Below are 26,125 nucleotides of genomic sequence, written 5' to 3'. Positions count from 1 at the left end.
ACTTACATCACCTGTTCATCCAGACTAAGTAACCACACTCAAGTGGGAAAAGAATGGAGACATTAAAGCCCTAACACCTTTAAATATCTCATCCATATACATAACAAAACCAATGTTGAACCCCTTCTTGCAATAAGGGATGCTGAGGAGGAACTCTTCATTAGCGACTGTAGTGACAGGACAAGGGGTAATGGGTTAAAACTTAAACAGGGGAAGTTTAGATTGGATATAAGGAGGAAATTCTGTCCTATTAGGATGGTGAGGCACTGAAATGGGTTGCCCAGGGAGGCTGTGAATGCTCCATCCCTGGCAGTGTTCAAGGCCAGGCTGGACAAAGCCTTGGGTGAGATGGTTTAGTTAAGTGTCCCTGCCCATGGCAGGGGATTGGAACTAGATGATCTTAAGGTCCTTTCCAACCCTAACTATTCTATGATTCCATGAATAAATAATGGAGACCAGAAAAATGGCAGTAGGCATTATAATTTAACACGAAATATCACAAAAATAAAGCTCCAGTAGTAGTACAATATTGTCTCTCCCTCTGAAAATTCTTTCACTTGAGGCCTCATGTTGATCTACAGTCTGCTACAGCAGTTTCACCTTTTAGTAATAGCTTCCCATCTTGGTCTGTTACAAACAAAGCATTAGTTCAGATTCAGCACCAAAATATCTGAACACAACAATTACAGGCAAGTCCAGCTGCTTCAAGCAGGCTTTGTGGATAAAGTGCTCTTCAACTCTGGAATATCAAAGCTGCTAATAGCAAGAAAGGGCTGTGAAAGCAGGTGGGAGTGAGCTTGATTTCTGAGAGTGAACCAAACTAGAGTGGTCTTTCACACCATTTGTTTCTGTGTTCTGCTGTTCCCAGTCTATGCCTATGGAGTATTGTGCTACTCTCTCCGCTACTGTACTTCCACTACAGAAATACTTTATTCCTACATATTGCATACATTTTTTTACTAATTTCTTGTTCTCCTCTTCCCCCTTATCATTCACACCCACTAGACTCTGTGGATCTGTTTCTGTGATCGCCAGTCTTACTTTCAATCCGTAATTTTCCTTAATCAATGTCTTCCCTCATCTGCTTCTTTTCACACTACTTTTTTTTGACACATGCCTGTTTATAAGTGTAGGGGTTTAAACTGTTACCACATGCCACTAGACCAGTTCAAAAGTTTCTAATAAAATTAAATGAAACGCTACTGAGGACGGACAACATCAGAACTGTAAATATTGAGATCCATGTTCTTTATGGATCAACCCTCTTTTCCCCAAAATACAGGCAACTGTTTCAGCATTAGCTTCCCTTCCCCACAAATTTGTCCTGGTAGGACAAATACTACCAGAGTTTTTTTTTTTGCTTGCTTTTTGGTTTGTATTGTTTTTTTTCAATAAGCCCAGAGATGCAACTTCATTTATTGTAATTCTTATTTTCATTACTTCAGCTTCACAGCGAGAGCATCGCCTATTTTACAAGCCCAAAAGGATGAGGTTTTGCATAAGGCAATTTAATAATTTCATGACATTCGTTTTAAAATTAAACTTTGACAAGGCAGATGTACCTTCCCACCATGAGTACAAAGAAAATGCCAGAATTGCCAGATGTCTCACCAGCTTTTGAAAAACAGTTCCTGACACACAAGTTGTCACAGCTAGGAATGTAACTGTTAACAATAAAACTTAATGCAGGTCTCATCCTTCTGTCAGGGAGACCAAAGAAATGGTGGATGACTGAGAAAAACAATACATATTTCAACAGTAAATTTATGGAGTATCTATTTGCTAAACCAGAATTTCAGGTACAAAATTTCAGAGTAATAAGACAGAGAATCCATTTTGAAATATATTATCAAGAAGACTAATGAGCAAAACAGGGTGAAGAAATGAAGACATCTGAATGCATACAAGGGTGTTTATTTTCTCTTGGTTTAACTACTACTCAGAGGTTAGTGGAAGTACGTATTTGGGGCAAGCACTTTTCTAAATAAGCTAGCACAGTCTTGGTACATCAGTTAACCTCATTGTCCTGGGTTCAGCAGTAGCAGTCATTTTTCTCCTTCTTGGTAGCTGGTCCAGTGCTGTATTTTGACTTTCGGCCTGGGAACAGAGCAATAACAATGATGTTTTGGTTTGGCCAAGGGCTTTGTGAGCCTCATGCTCTGCCAGGGAGGAGGCGAAGCTGGGAGGAAGCAGAGACAGGACACCTGACCCAAACTGACCAAAGAGGTATTTCATACCACACCACGTCACGCCCAGGAGGTAACTGGAGAGTTACCCGGAAGGGCTGGGACTGCAGGGTTGGACAAGGTGTCGGTCGGTGCTTGGTCGGGGTGGGGGTGGGGGGTGCGAGTTATGGGTTGGCTGGTGCTGAGGTGTTGTATTCTCTTCCCTTGTTATTTTCTCTTATCATTGTTGTCGTTGGTGGTAGCAGTGGTGATTTGTGTTGTACCTTAGTTACTAAACTGTTCTTATCTCAACCCGTGGGAGTTGCATTCTTTTCAGTTCTCCTCTCAATCTCTCCAGGAGTAGGGGGAGGGCAAGAAGGAGGGGAGTGAGTGAACGAGCTGTCTGGCTGTGTTTAAACCATGACATTCACAAACTGACAAAGTCTGAAATATGTTGCTGTCTTCTCTATTTTTGATTTTGCTTTTTTCTGGGTCTTACAGGCTTCTGATACAGATAATAGCATTAGCCATAAGATCCTGATACCAGAGGAAGAGAAACACAGAGAGTCTGGAACTTCAGGATTGATAAATTATACTGCCCCCAAACATTCAGAATTTGTCACTCTTGTTTGAGAGAATTTGCATAATTCCAAGTTAGACAGAAGCTTTATGTACCTGATTCACAATGGAACTTCTGGTGGTGAAGCATGAAACACATCAAGTGTGCACCCATGATTCTGCACCAGCTTACTGGTCTGCCAGCTTCCTGCACATCAAGGCTTGCTTGTGCACAGAGGGACTATTTTCAAGGAATTTTCAGAGGAAGGGTACAGGTGTATGAGAGACAGAAGTAAATCAAAATCAAGTAATCATATAGATATTTATTAGGGCTTGTGATAAGTTTACCTACAAATGTTGATCAATGCATTTATTGTTTAGAGCAGCATCTGTCATGGTCTTTTAGATGTATTTCCAGGACAAACAGTTGTGGACACCTTGAAACACCTATTCAGTGTAGCAGAGTGCTCTCGTATAGAGAGCACTGAACAAGACTGAACAAAAAGAGGATGCTGAAGTGGCCTGTAGCTGCCATTCATAGAGTAATAGAACGGTTTGGGTTGAAAACGACCTTAAGATCATCTAGTTCCAACCCCCCCTGCCATGGGCACAGACACCTCACACTAGACACCTCACACTGTCACTCAAGGCTCTGACCAAGTTAGCCTTGAATAGTGCCAGTGATGGAGCATTCACAACTTCTTTGGGCAACCTGTGCCAGTGCCTCACCACCCTCGCAGTAAAGAACTTCTTCCTCATAGCTAACCTGAATTCCCCAGTTTTATGATTAAACCCATTACCCCTTGTCCTACCACTACAGTCCCTGATGAAGAGTCTCTTTCCAGCACCCTTGTAGGGCCTCCTTCAGATATTGGAAGGCTGCTATAAGGTCTCCATGTAGCCCTCTCTTCTCCAGATTGAACAGCCCCAACTTTCTTAGCTGGCCTTCATATGTGAGGTACTCTAAGCCCCCTTATCATCCTCATGGCCCTCCTCTGGATGATCTCCAACAGTTTTATGTCCTTCTTATGTTGGGGACACCAGAACTGCACAGTGTACTGCAAGTGAGGTCTCATGAGAGCAGAGCAGAGGCAGGATCACCTCCTTCAACCTGCTGGCCATGCTTCTTTTGATGCAGCCCAGAACACAGCTGGTTTCTGGGCTGCAAGTGCACTCTGAAGCCTGCTCATGTTCAGTTTCTCATGGACCAACATCCCCAAGTCCTTTTCCTCAAGGCTGCTCTGAATCACTTCACCTAGCCTGTAGCTGTGCCTGGAACTGCCCCAACCCAGGTGTAGGACCTTTCAGTTTGCTTTGTTGAACCTCATGAGGCTGGCACTGGCCCACCTCTCAAGTGTGTCAAGGTCCCTCTGGATTCCTTCCCTCCTCTGTGTTGACCACACCACGCAGCTCGGTGTTACTGGCAAACTTGCTGACAGTGCGCTCAATCCCACTGTCTATGTCACCAACAAAGATGCTGAACAGGATCAGTCCCAACACTGGTCCCTGTGTGACTAGTGACACCACTCGTCACTGGTCTCCATGTTGACAATAAACCATTGACTACAACTCTGTCTGCAGCCATCCTGACAATTCTTTATCCGCTGATTGGTCCATCTATCAAATTTATGTCTCTTGAGTTTACAGACAAGCATGTAACGCAGGACAGTGTTGAATGCTTCGCACAAGTCCAGGTAGATGATATCAACTGCTCTGCTCCTATCCATCAGTTCTGTAGTGCCATCAGAGAAGGCCATCGAATTGTTCAGACAAGATTTCCCCTTAGTGAAGCCATGTTGGCTGTCATCAACCACCTTGTCGTTTTTCATGTGCCTTTGCATGCTTTCCAGGAGAATCTGCTCCATGATTTTGCCATGCATAGCTGTGAGACTGACAGGTCTGTAGTTTCCAGGGTCTTCCATTTTCCCCTTCTTGAAAATGGGGGTTATATTTCCATTTTTCCAGTCATTGGGAACTCTGCCACTATTTTTCAAATATGATGGACAGTGGCTTAGCAACTTGATCTGCTAGCTCCTTTGGGACCCCTGGATGGATTTCATCAGGTCCCATGGGTTTGTGCACATTCTAGTTCCATGGAAGAGCTTGACCCTGTTCCTCTGCTAGAGTGTGCTTATTGTTTTCATTCTCCCAGTCCCTGCATTTGTCTTCCATGACTTGAGTGACATGGCTAGAGCACTTGCTGGGGAAGAGTGAGGCAAAGAAGTCACTAAGAACCTCAGCCTTCTCCAAATGCAGGGTAGCCATGTCTTTCATTTCCTTCTGGAGAGGATCCACATTATCCTCGTCTTTCTTTTGTTGGCACATACCTTTAGAAGCCCTTCCTGTTACCCTTGACATACGTGGCTGGACTTAATTCTAACTGGGTCTTAGCTTTCCTGACCTGCTCCCTAGTTTCCCGGACAATGTTTCTGTAATTCTTCCCAGGCGCGTGTCCTCCCTTCCACCTTCTATAAGCTTCTTTCTTCTTTCTGAGTTTGCTCAGGAGCACCATGTGTACCCACGAAGACCTCCTGGCATTCTCGCCCCATTTCATTTTGTCAGGATGCATCACTGCTGAGCTTGCAGCAGGTGATCCTTGAGTATCAGCCAGAATTCTCTGGCCCCCGCTGCCTTCTAGGACTTTATCTTCCCCTGTTGGTTTCAGCTGGCCTTGATAGTCACCTGAGCAGATGCATCTAAGCCAGCATCACCAGTGAGGCCCAGTACAGACAAGGCTACCAGTGCCAGCATTTCTAGTGAAGGGGTACAGCACTCCGGTAGGAGGGCACTTGCCTGTATAGAGAAAGGAAAACCCACAGCCTTCGCAGAGGACAAAGGAGATTCTGAAGACTTCCTTCATCCAAGTGATTTCTGAACAGAGTTCTTTAAATGTGCTGAGTTAAAGGGGTAAATGAGAAAGGGTTTAAACACCAAACTTACTGGATACAGTCAACTCAAGAAGACTATAAAATGCCTGTTACAGGATCTACACTATGAAAGTAGCTGATGTTTTATGACTACTGCCTTATTCCATTTATTTAACTATTGCTCATTTACTCGTTTCTCCATCACGATTCATGTCGTCTACTGTGCTATTATTAAAATCCTATTATTTATTCCCTATTTGTTGAAAGTGGCTCGGGTCATAAGCCTATTCAGATAATATAGATGATCTGGACATCCATGATTCACTGAGACTCTAAGGAGGCATGTATGACTGACCAGGATCAGCGTGTCTTAAAAGAGAGCTAGAAGTAACACAAAACCATAAGCAACGTGCTTCAGGATACACAAGCCTAATAGCTTGATATAAATTCCTATTGTTATGAAAGAAAGGTATAGATAAGAGAAATAATTTTAAATACAGATTTCTTACTTTGACAAGTTCTTTCTGAGCCCATATCTGAATTGGTTCCACCTGCTGGGGGGTCTGAGTTTGGATTCCATAGGTGTTGAGAAAAACCTGTAGGCTACAAATGAAATAACAGATTTAATGACAAATCACAGAACAAGCATAGTTTTAACAATTATCTTGGCAGCAGATACAGAAGTAGCTGTACACTTCCTGGAGTACCTTTAGCTGATTTAAGATGTCTGTTGTTGAACACTTCCCTAAAGCATACATTCATAATAAAAGCAAATACATACCGCTGACTTTCTGCTATCAAGGCCACATGTACTACCAGATCATTTTCTAAAGGACCCTAGAAAATAATGAAAAGTATTTATTAATGTTGCTAGCTAACCATTTCATTAGATATAGCATGAGGAGGGACAATGTCTATTTCAACAATTCACTAGTATGCCAGACATCACTACAGTGTTTTTTCTTACTATGTGAACATATTGGAAGAGCAACATGGGAGTGAAACCTGTACATCTCAAAACTATGGGAAACCGGTCCTGTCAATAACACTTTGCAAGAAGCATTTTGGAGAATTACTACTAAATAGGTTTCTGGTAATCACTTGCACTGTTTGGCTTTTTTAAATTAAAAAAACCCACCCCGATATGTAAGAAAAATACCTGATATGACAATGTTTCGATACACATTTTTGAAAGAGTGAAATAACTCAGTTATTTGGGTAACCAATAATACCCACTTTAAAATAATGAACTGATTATTTCAACCCTTTATTCTGAAATATTTTGATCAGACAGCCTCTCTTTACAGTTATATGAGAGGTATATTACATTTTACAGGAGATAACAGCATTTCCTTGCATTGTCTTTTTGGTACCTCACCTTCTAAAAGAGTGCATTTCAACAAAATCTATATACAGGCATCTGAAATGCTTACATACTCTTGTTTATTCCTTACAGTAATGAAATTTACTAAAGTGGAAATACTTTTCTGTTCAACTTAATCAAATAGTTCTTTAGCTGTATGAAAAGAGAAGACATCATTAAAGAGAAGAAACTAATTTTGATTTCCAAAAGCATAATTAAGATGTGGTTTCATACTTAAGTCATTTTTCTAGCACTTTAAGGCAAATACTAAGTACTGATCCTGCATAAATTAGCTCAGTTAGATAAAACAGCATCATCAAACATTCAAACTGCTTCAACAAATTTAAAATGTGGATTAAATAAGGCAAGGTCAACACTCTCAGATGAAACTTGTTTGCTGACTTTAACTGCAAGACTTTTGCTGACAAAGCACAACCCCCTCACCTTGATATATCTGTGCATCTACCTTTCATTCTTTAATCTTCTCAATGATGACAAAACTGGAACAAACATATGTATCAATAAATATTTTGCTCTGATCCTAGTGTGATAATAAAACCACACAAGATAGACCAGCACCTGTTTCAGCAGCAACAATCCCAGTGAAATTCCACAACCACCTGGTTAGCAGGGCATGGACACCAATCACACTCGACACAAGTTCCACACTGCTGCTCAGAGGATACAAGGACAAAGGCTTGATCATAGAATCATAGAATAGTTAGGGTTGGAAAGGACCTCAGGATCATCTAGTTCCAAACCCCCTGCCATGGGCAGGGACACCTCACACTAAACCATATCACCCAAGGCCTCGTCCAACCTGGTCTTGAACACCGCCAGGGATGGAGCATTCACAACCTCCCTGGGCAACACATTCCAGTGCCTCACCACCCTAACAGGAAAGAATTTCCTCCTTATATCCAAACTAAACTTACCCTGTTTAAGTTTTAACCCGTTACCCCTTGTCCTGTCACTACAGTCCCTAATGAAGAGTCCCTCCCCAGCATCCCTACAGGCCCCCTTCACATACTGGAAGGCTGCTCTGAGGTCTCCACGCAGCCTTCTCTTCTCCAGGCTGAACAGACCCAACTTCTTCAGCCTGTCTTCATACGGGAGGTGCACCAGTCTCCTGATCATCCTTGTGGCCCTTCTCTGGACTTGTTCCAACAGTTCCATGCCCTTTTTATGTTGACAACACCAGAACTGCACACAATACTCCAGGTGAGGTCTCCCAAGAGCAGTAGAGGGGCAGGATCACCTCCTTCGACCTGCTGGTCATGTTCCTTTTGATGCAGTCCAGGATACGGTTGGCTTTCTGGGCTGCAAGCACGTACTGACAGCTCATGTTCATTTTCTCATTGACCAACACCCCCAAATCTTTCTCCTTGGGCTGCTCTGAATCTCTTCTCTGCCCAACCTGTAGCTGTGCCTGGGATTGCTCCGACCCACGTGTAGGACCTTGCACTTGTCATGGTTAAACTTCATGAGGTTGGCATCAGCCCACCTTACAAGCGTGTCAAGGTCCCTCTGAATGGCATTCCTTCCCCCCAGCCTACCAACCGAACCACACAGCTTGGTGTCATCGTCAAACTTACTGAGGGCACACTCAATCCCACTGTCCATGTCAGCGACGAAGATGTTGTACAAGACTGGTCCCAACACTGATCGCTGAGGGACACCACTCGTTACTGGTCTCCAGCCGGACATTGAGCCATTGACCACAACTCTTTGCATTTGGCCATCCAGCCAGTTCTTTATCCACTGAGTGGTCCATCCATCAAATTGATGTCTCTCCAATTTAGAGACAAGGGTGTCATGTGGGACAGTGCTGAATGCTTTACACAAGTCCAGGTAGATGACATCAACTGCTCTACCCCTGTCCATCAGTTTCGTAGCCCCCTCAGAGAAGGCCATCAAATTGGTCAGGCAGGATTTCCCCTTCGTGAAGCCATGCTGGCTGCCACCAAGCACCTTGCTGTTTTTCATGTGCCTTAGCATGCCTTCCATAAGAATCTGCTCCAAGATTTTGCCAGGCACAGAGGTGAGACTGCCTGGTCTGTGATGCCACAGTGAGCTGGAATTCCCACATATTCCAAAATGCCTCTCTTTGTTCTCACCCACATTATAAGCACATGCAGTATCTTGCACAGTTTTATCATCTTCATGTCAAAGAAAAGCACAGCCATCTATAGCAAAGAAGTATCATCACTTGGAATAAGAGAGGTGTAAGCAGACTCAAGTGATTCCAGAGCTTCTCCATTTATTTACCTGTAAGCTACTGAACAACAGACAATCCATCTCAGAACCCCTTGCTTACAAAAGAACTACAGGAATTGCTGAATTGCTCTAAGTCAGATTTCTGTAAAGATTTTTAGGTTTAAAGGGAGAAAAAAAAAAGTAAACTTATCCTTTCTTGATTTCTAGCTTTCAAATATAACTTCAGTCTTGCCCATCAGAGTACGCTCAAGGATCACCCTGGGAAGGTCTTTCTCTTTCCCCTATTCTGGTAGCAACAAAAACATCAGTGGTCCCACGTATGAAAATTTCTGCCAAAGTTTCAGCAAAATTCAGCAGCTAAGGCAGCCCTTAAAGGGAAAGATTAACAATCATCAGCTCAGCCGAGCTGTCTGAGTAAAGCACAGTTGCTCTTTGAAATAATTCTAGACAACTGTTGAGTGCTTAAAAATGAGGACTGTATAGCCACTTGACAGTGACAAACCATCTAGTCTGATCTCATTTTTAACAGTGACAAAGCTTTTTTTTTTTTGCATCATTTGCAGATGAAGTAAAACATCAAAACAAAGCTGCTGAAGTTATTTTTTATTCTTTCAACACTCTTGAGCTTTTAAAGCCCCTATTACATAGCTGAATTTTATCAGGTAACTGCATTTTAGTAAGTTCTTTACTGACCCACAATGTGGCCACCAAGGAGTAAATTATGAGAAAATAAATTTTTATTGTATTATTTATAGTCTCTTCCAGAAAGCTCCCAGGGCAAAGGCTATTTTTCTCTGAAGATCTGGAAAGTCCCTATCATATAACAGCTACCCCCAAAAATAGTAAAAGTATTAAAAAAAAAAAAAAAGTATAAAAAAAAAATAGTAAAGTAAAAATGCTTTTCTACTATAAGAATTTCTGGTAAGTCATGAAGTGTCTTTAAACAAGCCAGCATTTTCCTCAAAGTGTTCATCTGTGGTGTATTAAGAATTACTGGTTTCAAGAATCAAAGAAGAAAAACCAAAAAAGGTGGATGTGCCGCATGCAGCTCTGACTGGCTACAGGCTTCTACTGGCACTCCTTAAAGGGCATGTGAATGCAGCAGCTCCCACGTTCTGTAGTGTTCATCATCCCTTGATGTAAGAACAAAGAAGGAAACTGGGAAGAAATGAAGTAACTGAGCTTTCATTACCTCATAATAACATGGCAGAAGTAGGGCACTGTGAACAATGAAAGTCTCATTATGAATGAGACACCTTGGTGACAGGACATAGTGGGGTAGCAGGCATTTTAAGCAGCATTTGGATTAAACATGAAAAACATTCTTCATTTCTGATCTTGGAATAAATCTTAGGGTAAGTATTTTACACTTCAATAACATATTCACAATGCTGAACAATGAACTTACCAAATACATATTCCTTATACCAAGAAATAAATGACTGAAAAAATCTCTTAGCTACATGCTGCTGTACATACAGTTCTTACATCTATAATAAAAGTTCCTACATATAGACCATGTTTCTATATTGTTATCCTATCTGCTGCAGATTTGAATTACACTGTTTCAAGCATTTCCCATCTTTGAGCACTCAGACTCGCTGCGCATATAAGGCAAAATCAGAAGCATCTCTACACACCATGCACACCAAAAAAGAACTTCATCCTTGTATCTCTTAGGAGCTTTAAATGAAAAAAATATTAATACATTGAAGTGGTAATTAATTTGAAAGAACAAAAACCAAGGCTCATTCTTGCTTCCCTGACATATCTTAACTCAAAGAAACACACGTATCTATTAGCAGCTACTTAAACTTGCATTTTACATATCATTTACATACATTTTGATTGCACCACTTAATTAAAGGCAAAACCTGCAATGTTATAATCTTCCTCTTGAAAGCAATCAATCTTCCATCAACTACGACAGACATATATTTAAAATTTCCCTAGCACTTTAACTGTAACGTTAGAAGACCATGTGTAACACAAAGGTCACATTTTTTCAGTAAAAATGTTTTAATTCTAAGCTTATGCTTACCTGATTTGAAAATCTCATGCTAACATTCCGCTGATCTTGTGGAGCTACATACCGACCAATAGGGTCAATATCTTTAGGACTTATTAATTTGTCAGCTGAAAGGAAATTATAATAAAATACAGAATGATGTGAGTACTTCCCTGCAGCTTTTGTGAAGGAGGCATAAAAATGTATCTTACATAGTCAGTTCTGCTGCTATAATATTTTTTTTAGATCAATAATTTACATATCAAAAAAGCATTGTGAAAAATTATATTAATTTTAGGACTAATTACTTAAGCATCATTCTTACTACAGCTAACTATAATACAACTAACTAAACAAAAACAATCCTTTATTTTTTCACAGAGATGTGTTAAAAGAATATATGCGAGCAGACTCCACAGCACACAAGTCACATATAAAGCCCTCAAATCCACAATCATGGAATTAATCTGGTGTTTTAACAAGAAACTCAATGTTTACCATCAAAAATTGTTTAGCTTTGAAGAAAAGCAGATAGCCTTTTATCTCAAAGTAATCTCACAACAATGTGGAATGGGACAAGGGATATCTAAGACAACTCTCAATATGATATCTCAAGAAGAAATCTAAAAAAAAACCAATTACGTGTTTTTGAAACCTAGCACTTTCTACACAGAGTTTTTTACAAGGCAGAATACAATCCCCACAACTCTAAAATTGCATTATTTTAACCTTCCCCAGAAGGAGAGAAAGAGAAGAAAGAAAGAAGGAAACGAAAAGAAAAAGGGAAAGGAGAGGAAAAAGGAAGGAAGTTATTTTAACCTTCTCCAGAAATAGAGAAAGAGAAAAAAGAAAGAATGAAAGGAAAAGAAAAAGGGAAAGGAAGGAGAGGAAGGAGACAGAGGGAGGGAGGGAGGGAGGGAGGGAGGGAGGAAAGGAGAGGAAAAGGAAGGAAGTTACTTTAACCTTCTCCAGAAAGAGAAGAAAGAAAGAATGAAAGGAAAAGAAAAAGGGAAAGGAAGGAGAGGAAGGAGAGGGAGGGAGAGAGGGAAAGAAGCAGGAAGGCAGGAAAAACAACAACAACAAAAAGTACTCCAATAAAAGTAAGGAGGCTGATCAAAACAAATTAATCACTTCCCTGGAGGCGACAGCAGTTTCTGAAAGGGATGACTAAATGGGAAACCAGTACTTCTCCAGAAATCAAGATGTTTGAAGTCAGGCTTCCATTTAATTAGAAAGCACCAACAAGCAAAGTAACACACATGAAGTCTTTCACTAAGGACAAGACTGCCACTGGGGTAGGTTTTCACCCAGAAAAGTGCGAAGTTAAATGCACCAATTATAAATGAGTATGAATAAAATTTGCCAGTAATTCAAAGTTTATTTGAATTACTAGCAAACAGATTTAGGTCTGTGATGAAGTTTCCAGACCCTATTTGCAAAGACAAAAGAAATAAAAATATTTTGAAAAAAAGGGAGGGAGGAATGAGAGGTAGTGAATACAGTGGAGGGAGAGTTTTTAAACAATAAAGGAAACAGTTAATAATGAGAACAATTCAAAAAGAGATTTAGTGCAACGACGAAAGTGTGCAACATTATTCAACAAAGGAAAGAATCAAAACAAACCAGAAGAAAGTTATGTTACTCAAACAGCATTTAGCAAACAATAAATACAAGTTATTTAACCAGTCTTTTGCAGGTACAGAACTACACAAATGTTACTGTAAGATGAATACTAGCAGAGCTACTACAGTATTTGACACATGCACACACATTTGAGGATTACTTGGCTAATACTAAAGGGTTAAATTATTTTTTTCTGTTAAAGGTGAGACTCCCTGCATTTACTTTACAGTGTTGACTAAAAAAGGAATTAGGCAAGGAATACAATAAAACGAAACAGGTGGAGCACCATACAGACCAGAGCTCCATACCTAAAGATACACCCATTGTTCTTATCAAGTCTTGCATTTTAAAGTCCCCTCCAGTGTTTCTCATTTTTACTACCAACAGCCTGTTTCCCTTCATAATGTTCACAGAAAAAAAATTTTATAACTCAATCTGATGATTACTAGGTAAATGTTGACTACGTTAAAATAAAGGAATATATCTTTCTCCTAAAAGAAATACTTAGAAGAGGAAAATCTTAACTTTGAAGACTTTCTAAGCTTAACAACTGCTTTTGCATTAGCCTTCGAATTCTCTCAAGAGAGATCACAAGTTCATTTGTGACTGAAATTCATTATAACAATTTTCAACAGCCCAACTTTGAAATGCACTTTCACATGCTGCTCATCTAGTTTCTTCCAAAAGCTAAAAATAACAGACTGAAGACAACATCAACTTTTCCTGAGACTGTAAAAAGGAAAAGCTATTCAAAAGTTAAACATGTGTTGCTTAAAACAGTAAATTTTAATTAAATGCTACAGATCATCTACAAACATCACTGTACAGGGGCAGCTGACACAGTTAATCCAGTGTTAATATATTTTGCCATGAAGAAGAGGAAATAAGAGAGAAAGCCAGGGAAAGAAAAGAAACATATGTTTAGAAGATTTTAGTATTCTGAATTAGTATTCTGATTTAGTATTCTGAAATATTCCAGTAAGCTTCACACCATGCTGTATGCAGCATACTGTGCTTTTAACATAAAGAATAAAAAGCAGTTTTTGCCTATCAGATATGTACCAGAGTACCTAAACCACGTCACCCACAGTCCAATCAAAATTCAAGACAATGTATATTTGTTCAGATTCAACAAAAACATCAACAAAATAAATACCCTTCATTTGGGGGTAAGTTAAAACCTGAGAGAATTTCCTCAGCCTCTTACCCAGGAGTTTTGCAATGATGTAAACTGCCTGTCCCCACAAGAAAAATTTTCCATCACATCCACTGTTACTAGGAAACCGTTTCTGACTGCCAGGGTTCTTCTTCTCCAGTTCAACAAAATCAGCTGGCACATAGTAATACTTCGGTACAACAGGACACCCTATGGAGTTTTAAAATAAGTAAAGTAAGCAAATAAATTCCACTTCCCTTATTATTTGTTTGTAGTTCCATAATAAAGCTAAAGTGGATTCAAAATCAGGAAAATCTGTACCCTAGCAACAATCTGACTGAACAGATATGACTGTTGCTATTCATAGTTATCTTGCAAAACCTTAATCACTATGGGAAACCCAGGGTAATAATAAACTATTTCTTTTTTTTCACTGAACATTTCCACATAATTCCTTCCCAGAACACATACACTATCTGTGTAGCACTTTACTGTGCAAGAACAAAAACAATAAAGCGAAGTGCAGTACAAGTAACAAACCATAACCGAACAAATGAAAAATGCATCAGGGTGAAACAGGGTGTTTTTCCCCACACTTAACAGCAACTCAGTATCAGATAAATTTTAAAGCTGAAATCTTGGCCAAAAGTAGCCAACCATTTAGTTACATGAAATTTGTAATTTTTTGCATGTACAGAAAACCAAGTAAAAATGAGGATTTTAGTTTTGAAGCATCATGAAACAAAATGGCATAACTTCTTCATTGGAAGGCAGCATATCTTGCATCTAGAGTTACACCACAGGTATTACTGATTATTGTGGATCAACAACCTCTGCTTCAACATTTTTTTAAGTGGACAAGACTTACGAATTTTGGAATATAATTACAATTGACTGACCTAATTATATGCAATACAAAACCAAATTAATATGCTTTTTGCAAAATTCTGAATTTATTTGGATAAAGAACATACGATGAACAGAATAATGTTGCAGTGTCTATTTGATTAGACAAAAAAAAAAACAAACTGCCAAGAAGCTGAGAAAAACTGAAAAATGAAAGGTCCCAGAGATGGAATATTCAAATGAGTGAGGTATCAAAACACACCCAGAAATTTTGACATGACATACTCATGATGACATTCAACACGAGGAACCACAAGATTAATTTAGTGTCCATGGAACTTCACATATCCATTAATAATTAGAAAAAAGAAATTATCAAGCAATGTCAGAATATTTGCTATGCAATAAAAATTTGGTAACAAAATTACAGAAACTAGTTGACTTCAAGACAGTCTAGGTTTAAAGAACAAGTCAGATTAAAATATTCTGCATTTACTTCTGTAACTGTAGCACAGATGTCAAGAACAAGTGACTAAAGATGCTGAGATCTAAAACTGGATTGTTGGTATATTGAAGCTTGTTCAGTTCTCAGGCCATTTTTTTCCCTTACACTCAAACTTACAGCCTTTCTCTTGTTTCTGTTCTTTTATTTTAACTGAATTTTGGATGGATGTGTGTGTAGGCCACCAATAGCCTTGTCTGCAGTTCCACCAAAATTCTGGAGTGCACAATTTAAGAGAACATTTGTATTAAAATTAACATATTGCCACTTTCACTGCTCTGAGCCAGAAACAATTTCATATGCACACATCAAATTATTTTTTAAGTCTTGTGAATTTAAGTGACAATGAATGACACGAGTAATTCTCAGCTGTATCCAGGTGGAACACTGAAAAAAATCTGTCTGTTGGTAGGTAGTTTTTTCCTGCAAAGTCAAAGTGAACTTTGTACACAATGAAGAATAGGTGAAAGAGGGCAGGAATGATGGGATACAGTGTAAATCTTATATTTTACAAGAAGCATTTGTATAATGTAATGTACATAATATATATGTCGTTCTTACATATACCAAAAGCATCTTCCCCTGTAACATTACTTTTATTATCACACTTTATGATACAAAGTACCTACATGAAAGAGGTTATTTCACTGCTAGTATTTTATCATCAGGAAACACTGTAATATTATTACTTCTTCTTTGCTCTGACTGCAGTATCCATTAATAGAAATTTCAGTATTTTAATAATTTTAGCTTCATAAAAAGCTACAGTGTTTCAGAAGAATGATTATCAGATAATACCTTCACATGTATGTTGAAGCAAAGGATCCAGAAGATCCTGATACTCCTTTACTTGTGCAGGATTTCCTCTAAAAACTCCTAAAAATAACAAAAAAAGAACTGATTTAATGGAAGAAAGAACTATTCCATCGGCTTAATGTTCATAACAGGAGAAAAATCTCGTGTTTATTTTTCAATGTGGTACTGCCTGCACACTAAGTAATTCATGAAAAGTAAAAGACTAAACTGTAGATCCTCACTTACTGCTATAGTTAAATCTCACATGGATCATGAGTCAGCCGCACTCTTTATTAGCTTAAAGTGAAATTGATGGCAAGTTACATGAGGTAGTAAAGCTGTGAATTTACAGAGGCTCAGGAACTGGACACAGACAACCAGCCCAGCTAGCTGTAAATAACTTAAGTATAGCAGAATGAAGAAGCAGAGCTTGTGTGTCAGTGCGGAGACAAACAGGCTGGTTCTAAATCTTTAGTACAGAGATGCAAACTGACCTAGAAGTGAGCTGCCTAGGAATCCTCATGAATAAACACAAAAGGAATCTGAAGTAGTAAATGGAACAATTTCCCTACAAAGACTTTTAGATGGAGTGTTTACACTGATAAGTTACATAGCTATTTTATCTTCATATCATAGAGGTTCAGAACTGCTGACACACCCTAATATATTGAACAGAATAGACAAGTCTTTATGATAATATTTTTGGGAAGAAACTGTTACATTTGGCAGTACCAGTACCTTAAATGTTCTTCTACCAGAACTTAAGTGATTCCAAAATGAATCTGATGAACATGATCAGTGTTCAGCTCATCAGAAGTTCTTCTATTAAAAGATGTATGAAAAATACCGAAAGCATTTCTGTTCATCAAGCAAAACATGGATGAACCTGACAAGTCACACTGACATTTTAAAATAGAACATTTTTAACACTGAAAGGGGAACAAGTTAGATGAAACTTCTTCATTGTAATCCTAACCCACACCATTCTATGATTCTTCCTTTCATTTCCTTCCAGTTTTCCTTTGCAATTACCATATTCTTCCATATTATTATAAATAGCTGTTTCCCTCCATATCTTACCCTAGAAAGCTACCATAATCCTCTATTCAACCAGAAATTTCAAAAATGCTACTATGTCTTATGAAAAAAACAGTCATATTGATTTAGTTTAATCCATTCCCACAGCTATAAATGCACAGCTGCTACCAAGAGAGTCCTAATCATTTCCTTTGGAGAGAAATCCCAACAAGGGGAAAAAAAGCCCTGCAAAAAAACCTAGAAGAAAAAGCAGCCTTTTTGAATTCTTGCGGGTGAATTCTGAAATACAAAAACAAGACGACAGAAAATACGAAACTAACCCACTGAGAACAAATATACCAGACCACTTTTATTACAAAAAAAGTTTAGATGCTTTTTATCAGATAAATATATATCAGATACACCTAAACTTATCTGTATATGCACAGATGCATTTACGTATATGATGTTTAGATAAGTTTGTTGTTCATTTTTGAGACATTTTGTTCGTTTTTGTGGTTTTTTTTTTTAAATACATGTATATTGTTACATACAATTAACAAGAAATTATCTTTTATTATTTCAAGAAAAGCCAACAAATATTTCTACTGGAAAGACAGACTGCAATAGGAAACCGGAATTTGACTACTGTATACAGATTTCATTTCATAGCTCTTCAACACTCTATTAAAAACCAAAGCTTCACAAGTTTTGTTTATGACACTTTAAAATATTCCCAAGTGTATATCTATATATATATATACAGGAAATGAAATCACTTCTTACAAGAAACAAACACGTGAAAGTTTGCACACAGAAAAGCCTGTTAAGTGACACGCTGCTGAACTATTTCAAAACACTTGAGCACAGCCATGATGTGCTGAAGTTTTCTGAATTTATAATATTCTGAGTATCTGTAACTTAATCTTATTGGCAGATGCTGTAGGGGATAATAAGACACACTTATGTGATAATACAATAGCTTTAATATCAAGAATCATCTAGACAACAGTTAGCTAGTAACGATCATCATCCATGAAGAATAAAATATAATACTATTATAAAAACTCTACTACATAATAATAACATAATTACATAATACTAATATAATAATACTACTTAGTACTACTAAAAAATGCGTAATCAATTCAGTAATTCAATACCTACTTGCCAGGACTGTTTTAACTCTCCATGTCTAAAAAATCCTAAAAGGCTGCCACTGAGAAACCAGGAAAGTTGATGGGCTAATTACTTTAACTTACAAGAGAAAATACAAGTACATATACGGTTACTTAACTATGCTCTGCTAATCTTTAAAAAAGTAAATGAAGAAAGAAATTTTGCTGATGTGAAAAAAACGAGGGATTAGGGACTATAATTTACAGGACACTCTCCTTCCTTACTGAACGAAGCACTGTCCCACCATTACACATGTAACACAATCCAGTTCTCAGGAGTCACCTAGATATTCAGTAGCTTAATACACTGCTGAGATATTTAGTGTCACTGCATTACGATTTATTTTGGCAGGACAGGAAAATCATTTTGTACCTTTCCCCTAAGGGCTCATCTCTCAAATGCCTTTAAAGAACAAGAATGTAAAGCTACACTTACCATCAATTATCATGAAAATAAAAAACAGAGGGAATTCACACTCAATGCCATCAAAAAGCTGAAAAGAAAAAAAAATTAATCAGACATTTCATCTTTTTTCTTTTTTTTTTTAAGATATATATTTGAGTATCCCACTGAATAATTTCAAAGCAACAAAATACAAACATGAATGAAAAGACACCAGCTTTTCATTTAGGTTACAGCTTCTTAATTCATGGGCACTTTAACTGTCCTCTGCGTCATTCTCCAGCAGAATTTTTATATAATCTATATATTTTTATATAATCTATGTTTTCTTTTCCAGAAACTACCAGGGAGGAAAAAAACGTAAATTTTCATTTAGATAACCTTTACTGATAAATATTGTGGTCAAAAGCAGCATTGTTTTCTATACGCTCAGGCTGTAGTCAGCTGTGAAATTAAATAATAAATAACTTCCTTATTTACGTGAAATAAACTGTACCCTAAATGCACATGGAAGCACATTCACTACAGAACAATCAACAACCAACTTGCTAATTTAGCAATCTCTCAAAAGTGCACATGACAAATTGTAAAATGCACCTCCTTTCACTTGAAGCAATTAGGCATCACTGTGCAATTCTAATTGCAAATACTGGTGATTGTGTCTGGTTTGGTTTATTATTTCTTTTCTTTTGGGGGGGCAGGGGAAGGGGATTTTGTTTTGGTGTGAGGTTTTTGTTGTTTTTTGTTGTTCACAGTATCACACAGTATCACAGTATGCTAGAGATTGGAAGGGACCTCGAAAGATCATCTAGTCCAATCCCCCTGCCAGAGCAGGAACACCTAGATAATGTTACACAGGAATGTGTCCAGGCGGGTTTTGAATGTCTCCAGGGAAGGAGACGCCACAACCTCCCTGGGCAGCCTGTTCCAGTGTTCCGTCACCCTCACTGAGAAGAAGTTTCTTCTCAAGTTTAAGTGGAACCTCTTGTGTCCCAGTTTGTACCCATTACCCCTTGTCCTACCATTGTTTGCCACTGAGTAGAGCCTGGCTCCATCCTCGTGACACTCCCCCTTTATATATTTATAGACACTTATAAGGTCACCCCTCAGTCTCCTCTTCTCTAAACTATAGAGACCCAGCTCCCTCAGTCTTTCCTCATAAGGGAGATGCTCCACTCCCTTAATCATCTTTGTTGCCCTGCGCTGGACTCTCTCCAGCAGCTCCCTGTCCTCCTTGAACTGAGGGGCCCAGAACTGGACACAATATTCCAGATGGGGTCTCACCAGGGCAATTTGTTAAATATTTGTTAAATATTTAAATTTGTTAAATATTTTTTATTTGTTAAATATTTTTTTTATTTGTTAAATATTTGTTAAATATAATTTGTTTGTTAAATACCAGCTAAACATTTGAGAAAATCAAAATTTGTCCTTATGTAGGCCACATATTCTTTTACCTTAATTTCTGCTGGTTTATAATAACGTCGTGTTTTGTCCTCCAGTGCTGTTCCGTACCCGTCTCTCAGAAATCTTTTAAACCCATATTTTCCTTTCAATTTTCTAATAATTTTATCTAGTGTTTGGCTGAACAAAACCTCATCATCCAAAGCAAATGCAGGATAACTAAGACAGGGCAGAAGAGCTGCATCAGTATTCTGTAGAAGGAGAGAGAGAAACAGCGTATGACAAATTTAATTAGATCTCTGACAATTATTTGATGCACAAAACAAAACCTGTTTAACTTACTAGTGAAATACACATTTGGAACATTATCAAAACTGCAGTGCAAATAAATTAAAATAGAGTACAAAACACTCTAAAGATGTATACGGATAAATGACAAATCCGATATTTGGATATATGATTTAAAGGAGATCTCATCTGACCCAGAATCTAACCTAATTTACAGTTGATAATCTGTAGCAAATAAGGGAACACATTCCTGAACTTCCTGGGTTTAGAAACACAAAGTATCCTCCAGGTTATTCCTGGAGGCAACAAAAACATTTTGGTATCCCATGCTCAAGAATAATCACATTTTATAAAGGTGCAATGCTGAGAAGTAACTATGACTAAACCATCATTTCTGAAAAGCTTTTTCAGGAATGTTCTTCAGGTGCCGTAACAAACAAGCCTATCCGATTTACAATTAAGGTGATATGGGAATGATTTCCAGAAAAGATATGAGCAGCATTTCTCAGGAACCATGTACAACTACCATGATTAAAATCGCAGATTACTAACTAGTGCATTACCAGTACAAGTAAGCTTACAGAAATACAAATAAAAGTAATTTTAATTCATATATCATGCACTGTTCTGATACTCCTTTCTGCTGATACATCCAAGATATTCAGCCATTTAAAATACCTATTTTTGACTATATTATTGATGAGAACCCATAAAAGGAAAAATAAGGACATAAAGATTGCTTTCATAGCATGAATAATTTATGAAACCAACTTCTCTTTAAATATTTCAAGTCTTCAGCAACTAATAAACAGCAAGAGTTCTAAAAGACTATTATACTCTACAAAAGTAGTTGACAGTGCCTTTTATTTTAATTATCTAGTATCACAACTCTGCTATAATTCTTCTACACAAGTAAACTACTAATGTTGAAGATTAACAGTCTTTTTTCGTGAATAAAAATGTCATTATAACCCAGAATTACCAAAAAAATTACAACTCGTGGTACTATCAGGGGAAGGGAAGGGAAGGGAAGGGAAGGGAAGGGAAGGGAAGGGAAGGGAAGGGAAGGGAAGGGAAGGGAAGGGAAGGGAAGGGAAGGGAAGGGAAGGGAAGGGAAGGGAAGGGAAGGGAAGGGAAGGGAAGGGAAGGGAAGGGAAGGGAAGGGAAGGGAAGGGAAGGGAAGGGAAGGGAAGGGAAGGGAAGGGAAGGGAAGGGAAGGGAAGGGAAGGGAAGGGAAGGGAAGGGAAGGGAAGGGAAGGGAAGGGAAAGGGAAGGGAAGGGAAGGGAAGGGAAGGGAAGGGAAGGGAAGGGAAGGGAAGGGAAGGGAAGGGAAGGGAAGGGAAGGGAAGGGAAGGGAAGGGAAGGGAAGGGAAGGGGTGTTGTGGGGAGCCAGACAGGCAGGTCAATGCCCCCTTACAGCAGGGTACAAGTCACCACACATCCTTATAATGTGATGAGGGGTGATGGTTTTAAACTAAGAGAGGAGATCTGAGCTGGATGTGAGGAAGAAATGAGGGTGTAACACGGGCACAGGTTGCCCAGAGAGGTGGTAGATGTGCTATCCCTGCAGACATTCAAGGCCACGCTAAATGTGGCTCTGGGCAACCTAATCTAGTTGAAGGTGACCCTGCCAATGGAGGGGGTTGGACCAGATGATCTTTGAAGGCGCCTTCCAACCCAAACTATTCTATGATTCTTTATTATCACTCATTTTAAATTACTGATTTTCAAAGAACAAATTTACCTTTCATGCTAGTACTTAAATAAGATTTTTTTAGTCTGCGTCACTTAGATTTACTCACTGGGGAAATACTTATTTGCAGCAGTAGCTTGGAATAAGAAGAAATCTTCTTTATTCAGCAATTTATAATAAGCCAACCTTAAAGGCATATTTTCCAGACAAAAGAATGAATTAATGCTAAAAAAAAGTATTAAAAAAAAAGCAGGCAGTGACTATATAGTGGAAACTAGACCAAAAGAAAAACAATCACCAAGACTGCAACCCATACTTAAGTTACTGCAGTTCATTTTAAATTTGTTTAGAAAGCTACCAACAGGCTACCACTTTAACTTAAAAATTCATAAAAGAAAATATGCCATTTTAGTTGCAATTCAGAGAAACACCTACATCACAGTGACATTTAGGAAGCAAAAATGAAACATCTTCCCAGCAAACTCCTGTCCTTATTAAGCAGAACTTAATGGCCATCATAGAACTAGGGATTATGTTTGTATCCATTTGTTTTTTCCACACTGTTGAGGTGAATTTCAAGTAATTACTTACATGAGACCTTGATTCGCGGGGTAGCAATGAACAGAGAGTCTGTCTGTTACGGTTATGGGCATCAAAATCCACAAATATAACAGACCAAGAGCAGCCCTGTAAACAGAACACCAAATCTATTTAAGTGGAAGGGAAGAAAGGTTATCATCTACTGTTGAAACTAATTGGTTCTTTGCTTTTATTTAAGTTATGATGTAATAGTCTGGCTACAGGCAATTTTAATCAGAAAATGTAACACAACATCAAATTGAAAACATATTAAATGTGCGAACGTATTTAAATAAACCTGAATCCAATGGCTTTATCTACTACTCATTATGAATTATATGATTCATTCAAGCTATGAATTCTTCCATTAATTTCTTGAAAAATAATTATTGTATGAAGGACAAAAAAAAAAAACCCAAAACAGTTGTCCCTGCCTGTGACTGCAGGAAGTGGTCCAAATAGTGATGATATTTCCTTACAAGTCCATTAGAACACAAATAATTGGATAATCACCTGAGGTACTGCTTAGGAAAAATGCTTCCGCAGCAAATAAAACTCTCCTGCTTTACAGCTAGTGTAATACCTGTTATCAACAACTACTCCTTAGCAAGACCCATTTCCCAGTAAGATTCTGTAGTTTTACAGTACATCTGTCTACCTTTTGACACTTCCTGAAACACTCAGAAAAATGCCTGTAGCTGAAATACTGTTAAAACAGAATCAACAACATTTAAAAATATTATCAGTACGCCACTTCTTGGAAACTCAATGCAGTATGTTACAGAATCATAGAATAGTTAGGGTAGGCAAGGAAATTAAGATCATCTAGTTCCAACCCCCCTGCCATGGGCAGGACACCTCACGCTAAACCATGTCACCCAAGGCTCTGCCCAACCTGGCCTTGAACACTGCCAGGGATGGAGCATTCACAACCTCCCTGGGCAACCCATTCCAGTGTCTCACCACCCCAACAGGGAAGAATTTCCTCCTTATATCCAATCTAAACTTACCCTCTTTAAGTTTTAACCCGTTACCCCTTGTCCTATCACTACAGTCCCTAATGAAGAGTCCCTCCCCATCATTCTTCATATGGGAGGTGCTCCAGTCCCCTGATCATCCTCGTGGCCCTCCTCTGCACTTGTTCCAACAGTCCCATGTTCTTTTTATGTTGAGGACACCAGAACTGTATACAATACTCCAAGACAGGTCTCAAAAGAGCAGAGGAGAGGGGCAGGATCACCATCTTTGACCTGCTGGTCATGCTCCTTTTGATACAGCCAAGGATAGGGTTGGCTTTCTGAGCTGCAAGTGCACACTGCCTGCTCATGTTCCTTTTCTCATCGACCAACACCCACAAGTCCTTCTCCAGAGGGCTGCTCTGAATCTCTTCTTTGCCCAGCCTGTAGCTGTGCCTGGGATTGCTCCAACCCAGGTGTAGGATCTTGCAATTGTCATAGTTAAACTTCATAAGGCTGGCATCAGTCGACCTCACAAGTGTGTCAAGGTCCCTCTGGATGCCATTTCTTCCCTCCAGCGTATCAACCGAACCACACAGCTTGGTGCTATCGGCAAACTTGCCAATGGTGCGCTCAATCCCACTGTCCATGTCACCGACAAAGATGTTGAACAAGACCGGTCCCAACACCAATCCCTGAGGGACACCACTCGCTACAGGTCTCTACCAGAACACTGAGCCATTGACTACAACTCTTTGCGTGCTGCCATCCAGCCAGTTCATTATTCACCGAGTGGTCCACCTACGAAATTGATGTCTCTCCAATTTAGAGACAAGCATGTCATGTGGGACAGTGTTGAACGCTTTACACAAGTACAGGTAGATGACATCAACTGCTCTACTCCTGTCCATCAGTTCCATAGCCCCATCAGAGAAGGCCTCCAAATTGGTCAGGAAGGATTTCCCCTTCGTGAAGCCATGCTGGCTGTCACCAAGCACCTCGTTGTTTCTCATGCGCCTTAGCATGTTTTCCAGGAGAATCTGCTCCAAGATGTTGCCAGGCACAGAGGTGAGACTGACTGGTCTGTAGTTAACTCGGTTACTAGTTTTTGCCTTCTGGAAAATGGCAGTTATATTTCCCTTTTTCCAGCTGTCGGGAACTTCACCTGACTGCCATGATTTCTCAAATATCATGAGCAACTCTTAGTGCTCAAGACTATGAAGAACGTAAAGATCCTAGATGTTTTCTTCTAAAATAGATAATGTGCGCATAATGTCTGATCATTATTTAAGATCCTTACTAGCTCCTAGCTCTTAATGCTTAACTTCAGCTTTTAAGATGTATACAGAGTAAATCGAAACAAGACCAAATGGCTAAGTCTTTTTGAAACAGTGCATCTGTGTATGCATAAAGAGCACTTTAATACTTTTCCACTGAGGCAAATAGCCATCAAAATTTCCTGAGGAGTGGATTGTAAACACAACACCTTACGCTAAATCGTATCACCCAAGGCCTCGTCCAACCTGGTCTTGAACACTGCCAGGGATGGAGCATTCACAGCCTCCCTGGGCGACCTATTCCAGTGCTTTACCACCCTAAAAGGAAAGAATTTCCTCCTTATATCCAATCTAAACCTCCCCTGCTTAAGTTTTAACCCATTACCCCTTGTCCTATCACTACAGTCTCTAATGAAGAGTCCCTCTCCAGCATCCCTATAGGCCCCCTTCAGATACTGGAAGGCTGCAGTTCTAGTACAAATAGATAGATGAAAAAAAACCCTCCACAAACAAAACCCAAAGCCCCACAAGCCTATCCACAAATACTGAATGCCTAAGTCTACAGAATCAGAAATCCTTGTTTAGGAGGCTCTCCTGTTTTATGCCATAAGACAAAGAAGGTTCTAATAACAGTAAGCGCTACTAAGCTTTTCATCAGTAGTTAAGTTTGTTTAATAGACTGTACTTCTAGATCAGCGGCTTACTATTTAAATCAAATTGTAACTTACAGTTTTCATCACAGGCATCTGAATAGGTCTAAAATGTTTTAGTTTAACAGTTGGTTTTAGATGAATAAACTGTGAGGAAGAACTTTTTGTTTGACAGTGCTTACAATTATTTTAGATTGTTGTTTTGATCCATACCTTCCATTTTACCAGTAGAAAAATGGCAACAGAAATAACTAGGAATGTTTTAATAAATCAAGCAGTACAGAAAGGAACTTGGAACATAATTTGGACTGTCTCAAAGTCACACTTTTATACTTTACACTCATTAGCTTATGCTCATTAGCTCACACAGACAGCACCTGAGAATTCCCCTTACTCACCATTTACAACTTCTCTCCTTTATACTATTTACCTTATGGCAAACCAGTGCATTTATACAAGTATATTTGCAACAGATATATTTGCAATCTGACTTACAAGATAAAAGGAGAGCACAGACATTAAAAACATTGCAGCCCAAAGCCATCAAGAATATATGGAAACTTTATTCAAAAATTAAACA

General features: G+C 38.9%; 1 protein-coding gene across 5 annotated transcripts in view; it reads right to left on the bottom strand.

Annotated features, from left to right (window-relative positions):
• Positions 1-26,125, bottom strand: part of PHKB (phosphorylase kinase regulatory subunit beta) — an 80,049-nt gene that overhangs the window by 24,194 nt on the left and 29,730 nt on the right. For all 5 annotated transcript variants that reach the window (XM_062626032.1, XM_062626031.1, XM_062626033.1 and 2 more), the window contains 8 exons: positions 22,675-22,770; positions 20,156-20,353; positions 18,732-18,789; positions 16,104-16,181; positions 14,009-14,167; positions 11,212-11,306; positions 6,372-6,427; positions 6,100-6,193 (listed from right to left, as the gene is read on the bottom strand). In XM_062626032.1, coding sequence (XP_062482016.1) covers positions 6,100-6,193; positions 6,372-6,427; positions 11,212-11,306; positions 14,009-14,167; positions 16,104-16,181; positions 18,732-18,789; positions 20,156-20,353; positions 22,675-22,770 — 834 coding nt within the window. The remainder of the gene's footprint in view (positions 1-6,099; positions 6,194-6,371; positions 6,428-11,211; positions 11,307-14,008; positions 14,168-16,103; positions 16,182-18,731; positions 18,790-20,155; positions 20,354-22,674; positions 22,771-26,125) is intronic.

This window comes from Pezoporus occidentalis, unplaced genomic scaffold (assembly GCF_034315485.1).
Source record: "Pezoporus occidentalis ecotype Australia unplaced genomic scaffold, CSIRO_AGI_Poc_V1 ctg287, whole genome shotgun sequence".
NCBI lineage: Eukaryota > Metazoa > Chordata > Aves > Psittaciformes > Psittacidae > Pezoporus > Pezoporus occidentalis.
This window is presented reverse-complemented; position numbering and strand designations above follow the sequence as displayed.